Below are 18,717 nucleotides of genomic sequence, written 5' to 3' on the forward strand. Positions count from 1 at the left end.
ACGCACCCAAAAACGAAAAACCTTGCTTTTCCTACAAGGGAAATTATGTACACGATTTCCTGACAGGCTGGACTTTGTGCAACCAGCACAAACACAATAATTTACCATTATGACTTACATAAACTTTCTCTATAGCTCTCTCTCTCTCACCACTACATATGCCTACATCATATGACGCGTTGCTAGCGGAAAAGGCTATTTCAGAGCCTAGCTTAAAAATGGGCATCCTTTCATCAAAATTTCTGCTTTAGGGTTTGTGTAACATAGCAATTTCTACTTATGTGTTTTTAAAAGACCTCTTCAGACAACATTAAGTAACCTGCACATTGCTCTTTAACCAATATTAGCATTGTGTATTATCAGGCCAATAGCAACCACAACAATTTGTAGTTAGCTGGATAATATTTTTTCCTAATAGACCATATAGCTACGTTACTGCCCTAGCTAACGTTACCTGGGAGAGCATCGTAGCTCTGCTCGGGTCCTGCAGGTCTCTACAGAGAGAAGACAATAATTAATACGGCTCCATTGAGTAAGGCCTTACGAAGAATACATGATTCCCATGGCAAATTAGCTCAGTAACGTTGCTGGCTACAAGTTTTAGATAACGTTAGCAGTTAGCTAGCTAGCTAACGTTAAATGCTAACTTAAACAGCTTTACTAGCTAGCTAGTAACTTAACACAACGAAAAACAAACTTCTAGTAACCATGCTTGCAACGTATATCACAGATAATATATATGATCAATACTTACAATTTATTAATCTTGTAGGAATCCGCTGTGGAGTGGCTTGTGTGTCCTCCAGACCAGACTCTTGAGTCTCTAACGTTAGTTTACCTGCACTGAGGCTGAGCTGTCACTCAAACTTTCCCTTAACACTCATTAGCCAATGGGGACGCACCCCTGTAAGACCCGCCTACGCGAGAGCTTTGAGTCAGAATTGCAAACAAAGAATCTGGAAGCGCAAACGAGAAAGCTGGGAGCAAAACTGCAAACGTGATGGAGAGAGCAAAAGACTGATCATTGAGAAAGAAGCAGAGGGAACTGTAAACAAAAGGACATAATATCAAACAAATATAAGACCAATAGTTTATGACTACACAAATGTTTTGTTTGCAAGTTTTAAGTTTTACCTTTGAGGTGACACTTTTTTTGCTTGAGTTAGTGTTTTTTGTTTGATACTTGAGAAGTTTTGCTTGGATTTAAAGACACAAAAATAATCCCATATCTTACGGAAAACCAAAAACCTGAACAGTAGAAGTGAATCATACAGTCACTACAATGCCAGCAACACTGTGAAATATGTAGTGGCAATTTCTCCCTCTGGAATAATCATGTTCATTTCAGATGCTTATGGTGCCAAATGCAGTGACAGGTACATAACACAGAACTCTGGGTTTCTGGACTATTTGCGTGCTGGAGATGAGGTGATGGGTGATCGTTGTTTCACAGTTAGGGACTTGCTGGAGGAGCGTAGAGTGAACTTAATCATTCCAGCATTTACACGCAGCTGACCAATGAGGAGGTCACTCATACACGGCGCATTGCTCACGCCCGCATTCATGTTGAACGTGCAATTAGGCGTCTTAAGGTGTACAGGATTCTTTCTCAAACAGTGCCAATCAACTTGGTCCCAAAAATTGATAAAATAATCAAGATCTGTGAGGGTCTAGTGAATTTAAGAGGTGAGCTTATGTGTGAAAAGTGAAAAAGTAACGCTTTTTGGTGCAATGTTTTGCTTCGTTTTGGCCGATTTCCAAACGAATCCAACGCACTGCCTGAAAACGCACTTTTTTGAAACCTGGTCCCAGGGTGAAAAAAATTTGAAAACGCCAAACCCCTCCACCTCTTATCCCGCGACGATGTCTAATAACAACAACAATGGCGGACTACATGCTTGTGTTCCTGCTGGAGATATTGAGCCCTAAAGTGTTGTGAATAATGTGTGTCTAGTGAAAATAAACAAATGACTGCAATCACTTTGAGAAATCTCTTTTATTAAAAAGTAAAAGTAAAGTTTTTAAACTGTGCAAATATATCATAAAGGTCACTCCACATCGTCTTTAGTCGGTCCCCTCTGTGGCTGTCCAGCTTGGCCTAGAATTAAGCAGAGCAGAACATTACTATTGGGCAAGTTAAGGCCAAATTCATGTTGTGAATTATGTACTGAAGCAGCACACCTACATAAACATGCATCCGTCCTAATGTCCACAACAACACAGCACTGTAGCATATAGCTAAGCTTGAAATCATGAGCATACCTGGAGCAAATCCCGGCACTGCTTCAAAACTGCAGGAGGAAGACAGTCAAGAGATTCTGTTGAAATTGGGCATCTTCTCTCCACCAGGTCACCCGTCTCTATGCTTGAATCGATGGAGCATGTAGCAGGCGACCCACACCAGATCTCCTGGCAAAGCTCATAAAATAGCATAACCACCCGTCCTTGGCCACTTCAACGTCCTGTGTCCACGGCCCGTCTGTATTTGCCACAAATAGTTTTTAGCTTTGTGGTCACCTAGGCTTTCAAAAGTGCTGTGGCCTCATGAGGAGAGTCCTCTGTTGCCTCCGTTGGACACTGTGCCCAAGACGCGTTTGTCAAGTCCATATATTTTGACTGGCACAACTCCCAGTCAACATTTTCTTGTGTTTTGGTTTCTTCTTCTACTGTCTGTTTGTATACAGCACGCAATCTTATCATAGACAGTATATAAGAATGGACCAACAGATCCCGTTGCTCTGGACGGAGATCAGTGAAGGCTATTAGAAGCACTTTTCCGGTGATCGCCAGCTTTACTGCGCAGCCTCCAACTGAGAGAGACAACGTAAATGTGACGTGAGCAACGTGTCTGAAAGTTGTAAGTCTTCTGGTAGCTGTGTCAAGAGAAATCTCAATCATTCCCAATCTTACAGAGACGGAGAGTGTAGGTATATGTAAGGAGATAACATGGGCACAGGCTAATTATTGCTAACTAAAATGCTAAAATTACATTAGTAATTAAACCTAAACAGCTCATGTAAGTCGAAACTGCCTGGGAGCTTCTCCTGTACTATACGGTAATTCCTCTACTATGTGACACAATTGTTAGCCTATATTTACAAAAACGTCTGCTACGGAGCCATAACGTGAGATACAAGGTAATGGAGCCTTTTATACATTCTCGTGTTTCTTTAGAACTAAACAATGGACAAATAGTCTTTAAATGCTTCAGATGTAAAGTTATTCGATGTCAAAGTGACGTCAAAATGAATGCTAGTCAGTGGAATGCTAACGGGAGGTGATCTCTTTGTAGCGTCAAAATGGCACCATAGGAGGTTCAAGTTCTGAAGCGAAGATTACCCCCTTAAATCTTATGCACATGCTCCGCCTCTTCTTCTCCGTTTTTGAATTTCTGTAGCAGAAACAGCGCCACCTATAGGCCTGGAATATGAAGTAGTGTGTTGAGTCATTTACAGATGGATCCGTTTGGACGCAAGTATTCTTGAAACGATGCCCAGGAAGACGGGGAAAAAAAAGATTGTTTTGGTACATGTGGACGTGGCCTAAATCTCAGTTTAACACGTGAATGTAGCAGCAGGATTTCTTGACATCACAGCTGGAGCCAATCAGAGTCCAATATGACACTAGAAGTAAAGACATCTTGTGTCAAGCAGTTCAACTTTTGAAATGAATAATATTTGTATATGATGGTGAAGAACACATGGAAAAAAATGTTCTTCACACACACACTTCCAAACGTTCAGAAATAGACCATCAGAAGCTCAGTGACAGAGCTCTGGACAGACAGCAACTGAGGGAGGGAGGGAGGGAGAGAGAGAGAGAGAGAGAGAGAAAGAGATACTGCTGAAAGAGGAGTATGCTTGGGAATGAATGGTATGAGATTTGGATGTGACCAGCCCACCACCAGCTGTGCATGTTGTCCCAGACACACACACACACACACACACACACACACACACACACACACGCCCTGACTAGACCCTGTTACACATTAACACTGCAGTAAAACAGGATTAAAAGGAGACTGAAATCTCTCCAACTGCTGCTAACATCAGGCTAGTCTATATTCACGAATTCAGAATTTTTCCATTGCCACCGGAAAATCTGCTGGATTTTAATCTTTTTTGCCGGATGTCTGTCATCTTCCTCTTAATTTGTGTTGGCGTTCTAAACTCTGGTGGATTTATGAGGACTATGGTTAACTGCTCCTCAGATCTCTGCAGGGTAAATCCAGACAGCTAGCTAGACTATCTGTCCAATCTGAGTTTTCTGTTGCATGACTAAAACAACTTTTGAACGTACACATTCCACCAAAACAACCACTGTCACTAATCACTAGGTAATGTGGACTAAAAACAATAATAACACATTCATTTATGCCAGAAAATAATAGGCGAACTTACTTTAAGTACAGTATATAAATGTGTAAATGAAACTGTTTCAAATAGGGGCGGCCTCTAGCTCACCCAGTAAGAGCGTTCGCCCCATGTAGGTGCTATGAGTCCTTAGCAGCGGCGAGGGTGAACCCGACCTGCTGCCCTTTGCTCCGTGTCATCCCCCATCTCTCTCCCCCCTCTATCCACTGTCACTATATAATAAAGGGAACCCCCCACCCCCAGAAAAAAAAGGAAATGTTTCAAATAGTTTTTTTATTTTTGAATATATCAAATGCATGGAATTAAATCAATATTGTATTTGTTTTTGTTTTATTCTGTTATATTAATGTTCATCACATATTTCTTCTTTTTATGAGTCATATAAAATGAACAAACAGTATGTGACATTTTTTATATTTCGTAACCATTTTCCTTTAGCACAAAACCCATAGTCTCACATACAAATCAAATCTAACATTACAGCCAGCTCAGATAATGGTCCCGGATATAGGATGGATATGAATATAATGGCTCCCATACTACAATCAGCAGCAGACCAGAAGGATATTAAACACACTAAGCAACAAGGAGTCCTCAAACTAATTCTGCTGGGGTCCCAAGAGTTCAGTCCAGCTGTGCAACTCTAGAAAGACACAGTTATTGTAGGCCCTGTTTATTATGTAACTTCATTTTATACAATATATGTGGTAGGGGGTCCCTGCTCCATCTCTCCTTCAGTAAAGGAGCATAGGCGGAGTTTGACATTCAAGCCAGGGGGGCAAAAAAAAAAAAAAAAAAACTAATTGTAGCAACTGAGACCTGGGGAACACAGCACGATCACATATGGACAAAACAAACATGCTAAATAAATAATAGGTTTATTTTTTTAAGCAGATTTGAATTTACATTGTAACAATTTAAAACCTCGAGCTCAATTTAGTTAAAAAGAGAAGTCCATAGCGCATATAATTCTTGAGCGACAGATGCAAAAAATCCACAACAATCTCAGGGGCAGGCACAGACACAGCCGCTCTGCTGCTGCGCAGGCTGCACGCTTCTCTGTTCACAACGCTGCCTGTTCTGCTTAACGTGAAAAAGCTTAACGTGGTTTAATGTACCTAAACAACTTTCACCAAATGTATCATGGCCATATCTTGAAATGAACACTTATGCCTGTCAAAAGAACTTGACAGGCTATGGCGAGGAAAAAGCGAGGAAAAAGCTTGTACCTAAACAATGATTACCAAATGTCTCTCATATTGCTCCTCATAACCACTGAAAACGGTCAAAAAATCTAACCAGAAATGTGGTGATGATTGATCGTTGTTTAGGTATATTAAACCACGTTAAGCTTTTTAATGTTAGGACTTATACAGCCCATGAGAACCGTTGGGAGTCAACCAACAGCTGCTCCGCTGACATGCTGAAAATGTGAAGCAGAAACGCTAAATGTCAGATAACGTCCATAATAATTGGACTTTGGGTTCTATTTTTTGACAGTTTTCCGTGGTTATGAGGAGCAATATTAGAGAGAAATTTGGTACTCATTGGTCATTGTTTATGTACATTAAACCTGACCTGCGCGAAAGAGAAAAAAACGTATGCGTCATTGTACCCAGCACTTCTGGAAATGTACCTCCGAATGCGTCTCTGTCCCCAGCACATTTCAAACCAAACTGACGCCCGTGGGCACGGCTGTGTTGGAGCACAATAGACAGACGGTGGCAGAATGCCCCGACACTTAAATTCAACTAACATGTAGGTTAACAGTGAACAATCAGTGTTGGACCTCCAGTCTGTTGAGATGCCTCTCCAAACGCAGAAACCAAGCGCAATCGCACCATAAAACGTTAAAGGTGCAATATGTAATATTGTATGTAATACTGACAGCTAGCGGTTAAAATAGTTACTGCACTACCAATTCAAAATACTGGAGAGTCGTCTCCCCCGCCCCCTCCTGCCCAGACTCGAAGTTCACGTTGGTTGCCAGGCTGAGACCGCAGCATTCACAACAATGTCGCTTTTCTCACATAGCCAGACATTACTCCACAGCACAGAGGAGTAGCTAACGGTAGATGCTAGTCTCACATAGCCAAACATTACTCCACAGCACAGCGGAGTAGCTAACGGTAGATGCTAGTCTCACATAGCCAGACATTACTCCACAGCACAGGGGAGTAGCTAACGGTAGATGCTAGCTATATTGACAGTGATAAAAGCCCGTGCTCACGCGGAGCTCTGTAACCAACTGACAGACACACTTTCTCGGCTTAAAATTACAGTATGAACCGCTAAAAACACAACACCTCTCCACAAGCCAGTCAGGCCCACATCCTCGGCTTAGAATTACAATACGAAACGCTAAAAATACCACTACCTTGCCGACGGAACACACTTCATTGGCTTAGAATTACGGCAACAATCGCTAAACACACTGCAAACTCACAGTCCTCTCTTTCCGATTTACAGCCCCCCTCTCATGGTTTAAAATAACTCACCGTTGTCGGCCGCTGAAGAGGCTACACGCTGTAAACAGCCATGGGCTGCTTGCCTGGTCCTCCCGGTAACATTAAAAGTTAGGAGGGTTAGCATAACGGCGTTAGCCAGGACCAGTCGGGATCACTTTACTGGCCATGTTTCAATTGTTTTTGCGAGTAACCAACTCGGGTGCTTTAGCTATATAATTCAATGTGAGTAGACAAATGTTGAAATGACAAAAAATGCCCATCCCTAGTAGCTGTGATAAATTAGCCTGAAGCTAATGCTTACCTGTTCAGGAGAAAATAAGCCAACTCTGCGTCCTTTTGGGATCTAAGCTGTCTCCATCTTTCAAATACATCTCCAATATTTACCAGGGTGTTGTTACGTCTCTGGTCACGCAACTGTTAGAAACATGCTGTTTTCTTTTTTTTTTTATGTCATGTAGAATCTATCTCCGTTGATCCTGTTCGTTTGTGTGCTGCTTTCATGGCTGTACTAACGTTACAGCTGTAGCGTGCTGGGTTTACGTTTTTACAGGTATATCTGGCAACCCGGCCTGCCTGTCAAACTGGGCCGTTGATAACAACACACAGATCAAAACATACACATAAATTCTGTCACGGAATTTAAATTTCAAAAAGAAAAAATACTGACATTAGCATTGTTGTCAGAAAAGATAGTATTTCAGTTTATCATGTTTCCTTAATATCTGATGAGGCATTGGTGTCATTTTTGGATTTATTACAGTACAAATATTACATATTGGACCTTTAAGACACGTTAAGAAAAAAGATCAGTATTTTGCCGTAATCCAATGACATGAAAACAAGTCATCCACAGCGATCAGTAGATTCACAAACAGAGTCACGGTGTATCCAGCAAGGTCTATACGCGCGTCACATTCACCAGTCAGCTCCAAACAAGTGAACGAGGTGAACCTCGGCGTTTAAACAAAGTGGAATAAAACGTATCAAAGTCCAAATCTACCAAAACGCACATTCAATTAGTAAGCTGACAGCAAATTTATATACATGGCATTTAGGCAACCTTTATTGTAACGTTGGCACGGTAAGATGTCCCGACTAGTGCAACAAATTATTGTTTTTTGCGTCCTGCATATGCGTCGACAATGGTCTCAGGTGAGAGGCAGAGCCCTGAAAAAATATTATTTTTACTAAAGCAGTATATGAAATCAGATGTATTACCTATCCCCATTTAGTTGTTTTGTGTATTTAAAGTATTTATAAAATATCTGGTTATGTCAGAAGTAATTATTCCACTCATTTTTGAAACAATGCAATTACCCGTTTCAGCTACCAGGGGGGGCAGTGCTCCCCCTGCCCCCCGCAAACTCCACGCATGTAAAGGAGTCGTTGACTTAAAAAACGTTGAAGATCCCTGGTTTAGAGCAAAGACTGCATGTGCAACCATGAGGCCACATGAGGGCAGTGGAATCACTGCCCTCATGTGGCCTCAGTAACAAATAACAATGGGATAATACACACACTGGGCATAACCACAGAGGAAACAATGAGGAAATGGGATAGAAACACATCCTGCTTATTCAATTCAAGCCTTCTGTTTAGAGAATGGATGCACAGCTATTGACTGTAAACATATTGAAGTTTGTAGAAGATACCAGTGTGAACAGACAAGTGGGCTAATATAGGGTTTGACAGAACATCCAATTGCTTTTTTTAGGAGAGTGGTGCTTGGCAAAATAAGTTTTAAATCTAAGAAAATTTCATAAATCAGGAAAAGCATGCAATGAATTATTTGCAAGAACGCTACTTTTTGATGAGTTTTTATTATTTTATTACATATTTGACAAAGAAACTTATTTTTTGTAATCATACCACATTTGCACACAAGTTGTTGCCGTTGATTTTAGGAAGTTGCTACTTTTCCCTTAAATAGGTAAAAAAAAAGATATTTTCATTTTTTGATAATATGTTGTGTATAAATGGACCAAATGTTAAGGGTCCACTCTGTCATTTTGATAATATGTTGAGTGAAAATATTGGCAACATTTGTTTGTTTGGACAAGCTTCCATTTATTAGGCTGAACCTCGACAGGAAAACTGCTTACAAATAACAACTTCTGATACTATGTATTTTCTTTAGGTTCTAAATAAAAAAAGGAATAAATACCTATGGAAAAAAAGTTTTCAGAGTTCTTTCATTACGAAAAAGACAATGGGAATAGACCATGGAAATGTCAGAACTACATTACCCATTATTACGTAGAACGAAAATTACCAACGTTTCTCGAAAAGGGAGGTCTTTTCTCATTCATTGGCTGAACGCCAAGGCAGGAAACACATGACGAAATATGATTGGCTAGTGCGCTCCCTGCAGTTACCCGGATAAAGATTGGCTATATAATAGGGACAATTGAAGGCAGGGGTTGTAGTCCAAACCAGCAGTCGGTACTTGGTAGCAAGCTACTCGATTTTGTGCTGCAGCTTCAGAAATTATTTGTGGCTTTTAAATATGGTAAGCAGTTCATGTAGTCTTAGCGACATATCATGACGATAAACTGTGTATGCCAGTGGTTTGTTGGCAATACATGTTAAATATCCACTAGTGCATTTTGCTGAATAGCTAGCTATCTATTAGCCGCTATCGTTAGCTGTTGTATTAGCTTAGCATGCTAGCTAACTTATCGTTATTGGGCGAGCCAATAGAATGTATACAGAATGTAAAAAGGGGCGGTTAAAATTGGCCACATTCTTGGGTAATGTTATTCCACGGTAATATGCGATTGGGCGGCTGCAGACTCATTAACAGTAACGTTACTCGTGTTTTTCAGGCTGGTGGTAAGGCAGGTAAAGACTCCGGGAAGACCAAGACGAAGGCTATCTCGCGCTCTCAGAGAGCAGGACTGCAGGTTTGTCCGCTGAAATTCATTCATTGTGCTAGCGTCACTACAAGCTAATGTTAACTAGCAGAAGTTCATCACCTCGGCTGGTCGCCTCTCACCGGCAGGCTAACGAACCCTTTTCTTTTTCTGCAGTTCCCAGTGGGTCGTATCCACAGACACCTCAAGTCCCGAACCACCAGCCACGGCAGAGTGGGAGCCACTGCAGCGGTGTACAGCGCGGCTATTCTGGAATACCTCACTGCCGAGGTAACTTTAACGCCAGCCTTGTTTATCTCGCACCTTATCCATATCGGAGCCGATGTACATATGTCAAGTGTGGCTTTGTTTCAGGTTCTGGAGTTGGCAGGAAATGCCTCCAAGGATCTTAAGGTGAAGCGTATAACCCCCCGCCACTTGCAGCTTGCCATCAGAGGAGATGAAGAGCTGGACTCTCTTATCAAGGCCACTATCGCTGGTGGAGGTAAGTGGGTGGGTGTGTGGGGCAATCCTGCCTGCTAAACCACTGGTTTACTTCTGATGATTGTGAACCATTTGTCTGTGCTTCCTTGGGACAGTCACTCAGCCTGGCTACCGCCAGGCAACAGGAGGTCCTTTAGGTCAGAACCCTCTATGGGGGAGCTAATGTTTACGGTCAAGTTTCTCTTGTGCAGAGCCTCTTCAACACACCGAAGTTATTAATGCACTAAAACTATAGGAGGTGGAACATGGCTTTTTCTAAAACAAGGGTTTGTGGAGGGTGTCACGCTAGTGACAACCTGACCCATCAGTGGCCTGCAAGGATTTAACTCCTATGATTGGCTCATCGAGATTGGAACCTCGGCCGAGGTGCTACCAGATGCTATCACAACTTTTGCTAATATAAACTAAAAGAGCAAGTTGAGCAGAGCCATACTTTCGGGAAGCATAGCATAACAGTCCAAAACAAAGATTACATTCACGATACATGTCTTAACAAATCCTCATGTCTATCTTCTGTTTTCTGTCTCTGGATTTTCTGATTATCTATTAACTTAAAGCGCTTTAGGATGCATTCACACCTCACATACTGTCCTTTTGTTTCCAGGTGTGATCCCTCACATCCACAAGTCTCTGATTGGAAAGAAGGGCCAGCAGAAGACTGTATAAATTGTTCTGGAAGTTGTGCCATCTCAGGACGACGTCTGCATTAAGTGGTTAAATGTCTTAGATTTAGAAGTTATTTGTATTGGTGAGCTTGCATTTACTCACCTTGGGGTATTTTTTTAAAAGTGGCTTCAGAGAAGCTCATTTTTGTGTTATGCTTCCTTTTTTTTCTGGTGCTGCTTTTTTTTTTTTTTTTTTGCATTTGTTGTGGCAATTCAATGTTGAAAGTGGTGTTTTAATAAAGCTCTAATTGGGCATTTGCAGTTTGTACTGTTCCTGCATTTCCATGTGTCCATTATGTCTACACTGTAGGTATTCAGTTGGCTTCTCCAATGTGGATGTGTTTAGCTTTAGTGGTCTTAATCTTCCCAGGTTGGAAGAATCTACCTTGATCATCAAAAAATGAAGGCTACCACAGCCTGCAAGTGGAAGAGTCATGGCATGCTTAGAACCATCTTAAGCATGCAAACATGTAGTTCCAGCCTTGTGTAGTTGCATAAATTGCAAAGCATGTTTTGCATAAATTGCAAAGCATGTTTTACATCCGTTTACCCCTGGACTGACATGAAATGGGAAAACCCTGTAGTCATTTCTGGATTGCTGAATAAAGATTATAGACTGGCACAGTTGGAGCATTTTGCATGTTGTGTATGAAGGCAGCTTGGACTAGTTTCAAAGTGAGATGGTTAAAATTATAAATAGTGTATAAAAGTGTTTTTTTTTTTTTTTTTAATCCAATCCGTGATAGCTATTACAAATGGAATAATTCAATGGATGTTTGAAAGGCACAACAGCTGCTTTCCCAAGGAAATGTTCTTTTAGTATTACAAATTCTGGGTAAGTGCCTAATGTGAAACACCAGGTGGTCATCCAGTATTCTAGGACAAATATTTGATTTTTCAACATTGGAAGGATGTGCTAATGGGCCATCATTCAACATCACAAACTCGTGTCAAGCCTCCAATAGTCTAGCTGGGAAAAGTGTCAGTCAAATCTTATACCAACTTCCACCACTAGATGACACTAGAACACCACAAGCTGTGTAATGTCCCAACCATGGCTCCTATTTTTCGCTTCTATAACGGAGGGCAGAGCCTGTTTTCAATTAAGCATCCTGAGTGATAGCACTAAAAGAGCTCATGTAGATTCAACAAGTTGAAAATACTGACAGGTAGACCTATATTATTCCAACATCCAAAAACATGCATAATTCAAGATGAAAAAAGAGGATTTTAAAAGGGACTGGGAAAAGTGGTTAATATATATAAAGAAAGTAAAGACATCCTCAACTAAGTAAACAGTAATGGTTATTAGAATGGTTAACCTCACCAGTTTGGCTTTGTTGTTCAGTGTTTTCTTTTTTTTTTTTTTTTTTTTTAGGGGGGATAGTGCATATGGTGATTGATATTTAAGAATATGTACTAGTACAAAGCTGTCTGCTATGTAGCATATATCTGTGGTGTACCTATGCATAATTCCTTCTCCCCCTTCGGTTATTTGTTCATCTTGTAAATCAAAAATGAAAAATAAAAGTGTTAAAAAAAAAACATGCATAATTCACACTAAACAAGGACAGTTCACACAGATCCCGGACAGTAGAGAGATTGAGACTTGTGTGTCTAGGGTTGGGTACCGAGACCCGGCGCTAATACAGCAACGGTGCCTTAACGACCATTATCTACCGGACCAAATAGCAACGCGGATTTCGGTGCCACTTAAATGCCTGTGCTTCTGTCTGATGCTCCGAAACGGACGTTAGAGGCAACCGAAACCTCACTGCATGTCACGCTAGTTAACACCAAGGGGGTAAGCTTCGCTTCAGAACGCGAACCTCCGATGGCGCCATTTTGTTGCTACGAAGCGATCACCTCTTGTTAGCATTACACTGACCGCCATTTTTTTTTTACGTCACTTGACTGCGAATAACTTTACATCTGAAGCGTTTAAAGACTCTATTTGTCCATTGTTTATTTCTAAAGAAACACGACAATGTATAAAAGGCTCCATTACCTTGTACCTTACGTTATAGCTTTTGTAAAAATAAGCTAACGATTGTGTCATAACCAAGTGACTTACTGTCGCACAGTAGAGGAATTACCGTATAGTACAGGAGAAGCTCGCAGGCAGTTTCGACTTACATTAGCTGTTTAGGTTTAATTACTAATGTTAACTAGCATGTTAGTTAGCAATAATTAGCCTGTGCTTATGTTATCTCCTTACATATACCTACGCTCTCCGTCTCTGTAAGATTGGAAATGATTGAGATTTCTCTTGTCACAGTTACCAGAAGACTTACAACTTTCAGACACGTTGCTCACGTCACATTTACGTTGTCTCTGTCAGTTGGAGCCTGCGCAGTAAAGCAAGAGATCACCGGAAAAGTGCTTCTAATAGCCTTCACTGGTCTCCGTCCAGAGCAACGGGGTCTATTGGTCCATTATATACTGTCTATGGTTAACACTACACTTGGTAGCAGGTAACGTTAGCCTACCGTTAGCTAGCAACTGGATTAAACACGGTTAATATGCTGACAGCTAAACGGTGTAAAAGTTTGTCTGTATTTCACTGTAGAGGATTCCAACACCGGGAAGTTCAACAGTCTGCTGCTGCCTTTGTCTGAAAAAGAAACCTATTGGAGTCGTGATTCACTCTGATCTTTCACCCAAGTCTTTAAATTGACTCATGAATTGCGAGTCTCTAGTATCATAAACTCGGATCAGTTGAATCCTGATTCAATCTAAAACGATAACAGCGCCACACACAAACCTCTTGCAACATTAGCTACTACAATATATTGATATCGTGATATGAGACTTAGGTTTTGGATATCGTAATATCGTAATATGGCATAAGTGTTGTCTTTTCCTGGTTTAAAAGGCTATATTACAGTAAAGTTTTGTCATTTTCTGAACTTACCAGACTGTTGTAACTGTTTTATTGTGTAATTATTTACAACAAAGGCAGGAGACAATGTTTGTATTCAAGCAGCTCTTCAAAGACACACACACACGCACACACACACACACACATGGCTACGTAATATAACAAAATAAAATACAATAATCTATTATTATATATAGTCATTATATCCACATGCTTATTTATCAAAAATGTCATTGTGTAAATATTTTGTGAAAGCACCAATAATCAATATCGTTGCGGTATTGATATCAAGGTATTTTGATTTTTGTATTTGATCAAAAATATCGCGATATTTGATTCTCTCCATATCGCACAGCCCTATTTGATTGCATTAGTATTTTTTATGTAGTGCCAGATACTCCCTCTGGACACCTAGGTGGACAAAAATGCCTCATTGACCTCCATTAAAACCACATGTTTTTACTGCCTTTACAGTATAAAACCATGCATTCTGTAATGTCAGCATTTCATTTTGAATAAATGACATTTGACATTTTTACTGTATTCCACCAGATTCAACCATTTTACCTTTGTAGGCCGATGCATGAAATTATTGTATTTTTTTCAGTTATATTATGGAGCCATGTGTGTGTGTGTGTGTGTGTATGTGCGTGTCTGTGTGTTCTCACACACAGAGTTTGTGTAAATCTGTAAGCAAGCACTGATCATTTTAGTAGTGAAAAAAGGGCATCTTTTGAAGGATGCATTTCATGTATCTTTGAAGAGGTGCTTGAATAAAAACATTGTCTTCTGCATTTGTTGTAAACTTGCGCTTATCATTTAAAATCGCTCCCACTATGGGCATCCCACAGGCTCTGGGTGGATTCCCCTGCCAGGATGAGAAGTGTATGCTCAAATCTCTTGAGCATCCACATCACTCCATCCTGAGATTGAAACGCCTCCTGTGTAGGTTTGTCATTTGCTGAATCAGCTGGATCATGTCAGGAGTGAAGAAAAGGTTGAAAGAGGATATCCACATCGTGGATTCTTGATATGGCATATCTCGTGGGCCCTGGCATCACGCCGGTTGGTGCTTGAATGTATCTCAGCGTCTCAGTATTAGATGGAGACCAGACTTGCCCATTCTTCGCTGTCCACTCACTGTTAGGATGGACAGGATCTTCGTCCTCTCTTTCAGAGGAAGGATTAGAGGCACTCACAGAATTGGAGGACACCAGTGACCATTTTCTGTCAGACTCCCCCTCAAAACTTGTGTCATCTTCAGATGAGTCCTGTAGTTCGCTGGCAGATAAAGGCTCCTTCTTTTTGCTCCAGGTCTCTGCTCACTAATGAAATGACCCCTCAGCCAAGCTGGATTTTTATCTTTGGCTGTGAAAGCAGTAACACTAATAGTTGTTTTTGTTTACAACAAAGGCAGGAGACAATGTTTTTATTCAAGCAGCTCTTCAAAGACACACACACACACACACACATGGCTATATAATATAACAAAATAAAATACAATAATTTCATGCATCGGCTTACAAATGGAAAATGGTTGAATCTGGTGGAATACAGTAAAAATGTCAAATATCACCACTTTTATTCAAAATGAAATGCTGACATTACAGAATGCATGGTTTTATACTGTAAAGGCAGTGAGCTAAAAACATGTTGTTTTAATGGAAGTCAATGAGGCCTTTTTGTCTACGAAGATGTCCAGAGGGAGTATCTGGCACTACATAAAACATACTAATGCAATCAAATCAGTTTTGTTGATAATCTTTGACATATCCAAGACTCTAATCACCTATGATTTATTTTATGGAAAATAATTAATGTTCTGTTTTCATAAATAATAATTACTTCAAAGAATTTAAAGGGTTACAATCCTGAAAATGATTGAATGTGTGGTAGTTTTGAGCAAGTTAGAAGTTGTTTAAGTGATTTAAAAAAAAATACTGATATATGATGATTTAATATCAGTTTTTTGTACATTTTTGCCACAAAAGTGTCTAGAACATGCAAAATGAATCAATCAAGTATAAAAAACATGTAAGAGTAAAAAACACTGGATTTGAAAATGTTGAAAGTTTCTGACAAAATGTCATGCCATAAGCAGTAACAAAGTAAAAATTATCACAAAAGGAAAAAAACATAAATAAATGAGAAAAATGTACAAAAATGCCTGAAGAGGGCATGAGGGTCCATAGCCCCAACTGACGCTGACTCAAGTGACATCACTTGAGGACATTTATCAGACTTCACACAGCTCCCTCTGGACACACTGAATGCTTTATACTACTTTATTCAAATATGCAGCAGTACTCTAGCCTGACAAACCAGACCCACATCAAGATGTTGGGTCTGGGAACTCACCATTGACAGGGCTCAATCCAAGGGGCGGGATAAACGGTTGTCTTTCAAATTCCCTCTGCACGCAATAGGACTGCGCTACAACTAGGCAGAGCAACGAAGAAGGTAGCAAAGCTAGTTGATAGATTAAACTTTTGCCGTATCCGGTCGGCAAAACTCCGAACACATCTTCCTTTTTTAAGAATGTTTTCAGTGCCGTTCTTTGTTCTTTTCTCAAAGAAAAGCTTAACTCAAAGTCTTCCAGAAGAACACTGTTTGCAGGAGCCATAAGCCCACCCACCGACTTTATACATGATGTGATTGGCCTGACTAGAGTTTGTTTTTTTCCAGCTCGCAAGCCAATGGAGAGTGCCTAGACCCCCCTGGCTGCAAATTAAATTTGCTGCCGCTAGGCTAGCAGTACTCCTCACCTGGAAACACACTTGGATGTGTAAAATCGGTGGAGTTCTCTGTTGACAAACGATGCACTTTAACAACCCTTAGTGACAGAAACAAATTATTTTTTCAGATTTTTCATTTTCAAACAAAACCCATTACTTCTTAAGTGCTTATGTGCTGGTCCAGCCAGTGTTGGTGGATCCAGCTGTTGCACGTTTAGATTTGTGAGCTCCTTGCAGATGCCAATAGACAGCAAACTTTTATTTGAACAAACAGAAAATGAACAGATAAATAATAGATAAAATAGAAACTTCTCTGTGTTTCATAGGTCCATTTATTTTGAATTGGGCAGCTAATATCATGCTGTGGGCATGCAGCATTGCAAATCTCTGAAAGCGTTTATCAAATAGGAAAGAAATCGCACATTCCTAGTAAATTAAGAAGTGTCCATGTATAGGCTTAAGGACTTTGCAAAGTCAAATTGTTTTCTTTTCACCCTTTCTGTAAGTGAAATGAGTTGTGGCATTGGAAAATAGTTAAGAAAACTTTTCATTGTGACACAGACTTGGCTTGCACGCAGCACCGGAGCTGGTCTTGCTGGCTTGTCTAAACTAATCAAAGATGCAGGAGAGGCTAAGGTCCTTAACTGGACAAATGAGTCCAAACACTACCTGGCTGCACCCACCATTGGGGCTCACTTATGTGGAAATAATGAGAGGAATAATTAGTAAACGGATCCCATATGTGACAGCACCAAAACCCACAACTTGGTTGTACTTGTACATGGGAAAATGAGGAATTCTAAGTAATGACAACAACACTGTCCACGTGATGCAAGCCTTCGGTGGTCAGCACCATCCCCACCCCTCCCCCACCAGTGGCTAGTAGCTCAAGGATAAAAAAAAAAAAAAGATGAACTGAAGAGGTCATGATTTTGTAGTTTTGTATCTCCTCTTTGTCTCCAAAGCTGAATGCTGCTGTTGTTCTTTCTCAGCAGTGACGTAAAACACATCACTCCAGCTGCTGTGTGTGCCGGACACCACACTGCCGGACGCCACAATCTTCTGAACATAGTCATCCTGAGCAATACAGAGATTGCATTCGTTTTGGTACGTGCGGACGTGGCCTTAGAGGGCAGAGCCTGTACCAAATAGAACAGACTTTAATAGGTTTACATTCTTTCAATAGGGCGGTGGCTGCTAAACTCACACCTCCCATTGATTGAAACACCTGACTCCAACTGCTCTTTAAATGAACTGATAATCCTCGAGGTTCACATACGTTTTCCAGCAATGTTGGTGAACCTTGCCTAGCCAGGCAGCTGTTTAGCTAGTGAACAAAGTCATGATTTTGTCACAGATTGTCAGTGATGTATGAGAACACTCTGCTTAACTCATATAATCTTTCCCTTTTTAAACAATATTTTATTAGTGGCACTACAGGTGCACTCACTATTTTCTTCATTGTTTACCTCAATAAAGTGCTTTTGATGTGGCTGGTTAGCTCAGTTGGTAGAGTGGGCACATATATGCAGAGGTTTACTCCTTGATCAGAAGATTGAGGGTTTGACTCTGCCCTGTGATGTTTTTTTTTTTAAGATTACTTTTTTGGGCATTGTAGGCCTTTATTTCCACAGGACAGATGAAGACATGAAAGGGGAGAGAGAGGAATCACATGCAGCAAAGGGCTGTAGGTCAGAGTCGAACCAGCAGGAGTAAACCTCTTTATATGTGCGCCTGCTCTACCAACTGAGCTAACCCGGCCACACCAACCTGTGATGTTTTTCCTGCATGTCTTCCCCCCTCTGTCCCATTTCCTATCAAATAAAGGCAGAAATGCCCAAAAAATAAAGAGCTTTTGATAATCTGGCTGGAACTTGTTTCCAAACACTTTGATTATCTGCCTGCTGGGTTTCTTGCCTCATAGTTTTAGCCATGTTGCCATGTTTGCAGATCTCCGCAAGTTACTTTGGTGAGTGCCATGTTATCACAACTGTTAGAAATGAAAATTACAGAAACAAAGACCCAATTGGATACACTGAATACTCTGAATTTAGAAGTGAACTATGCTTCAGTATAAGTGCATTCTATAAACTACTATCCACATGCTGCTCATTGAAAGATATCTCAGTGAGTTCCTGTAGCCGCTCAGAAGCTGCTTGATGCTTTGTTTTTGGCTTCAGCATACACAAAGGTCCCAGTATGAAATATTCTGCACCAAGCGACTGTACAAGCTTGT

At 40.6% G+C, this 18,717-nt stretch overlaps 1 protein-coding gene across 2 annotated transcripts; it reads left to right on the top strand.

The window, feature by feature from the left end:
- Positions 1 to 9,242: 9,242 nt before the first annotated feature.
- Positions 9,243 to 11,138, top strand: LOC114545649 (histone H2A.Z). 2 transcript variants are annotated; one of them, XM_028564069.1, is made up of 5 exons: positions 9,243 to 9,353; positions 9,670 to 9,747; positions 9,874 to 9,987; positions 10,072 to 10,201; positions 10,805 to 11,138. In XM_028564069.1, exons 1-5 carry the CDS (start codon positions 9,351 to 9,353, stop codon positions 10,864 to 10,866), a joined length of 387 nt encoding a protein of 128 aa, XP_028419870.1. In that variant the 5' UTR covers positions 9,243 to 9,350; the 3' UTR covers positions 10,867 to 11,138. The 2 variants fall into 2 exon arrangements, with proteins under 2 accessions (XP_028419870.1, XP_028419869.1); XM_028564068.1 differs by having other exon boundaries at positions 9,874 to 10,201.
- The last annotated feature ends 7,579 nt before the right edge of the window (positions 11,139 to 18,717 follow it).

This window comes from Perca flavescens, chromosome 19 (assembly GCF_004354835.1).
Source record: "Perca flavescens isolate YP-PL-M2 chromosome 19, PFLA_1.0, whole genome shotgun sequence".
Taxonomy (NCBI): domain Eukaryota; kingdom Metazoa; phylum Chordata; class Actinopteri; order Perciformes; family Percidae; genus Perca; species Perca flavescens.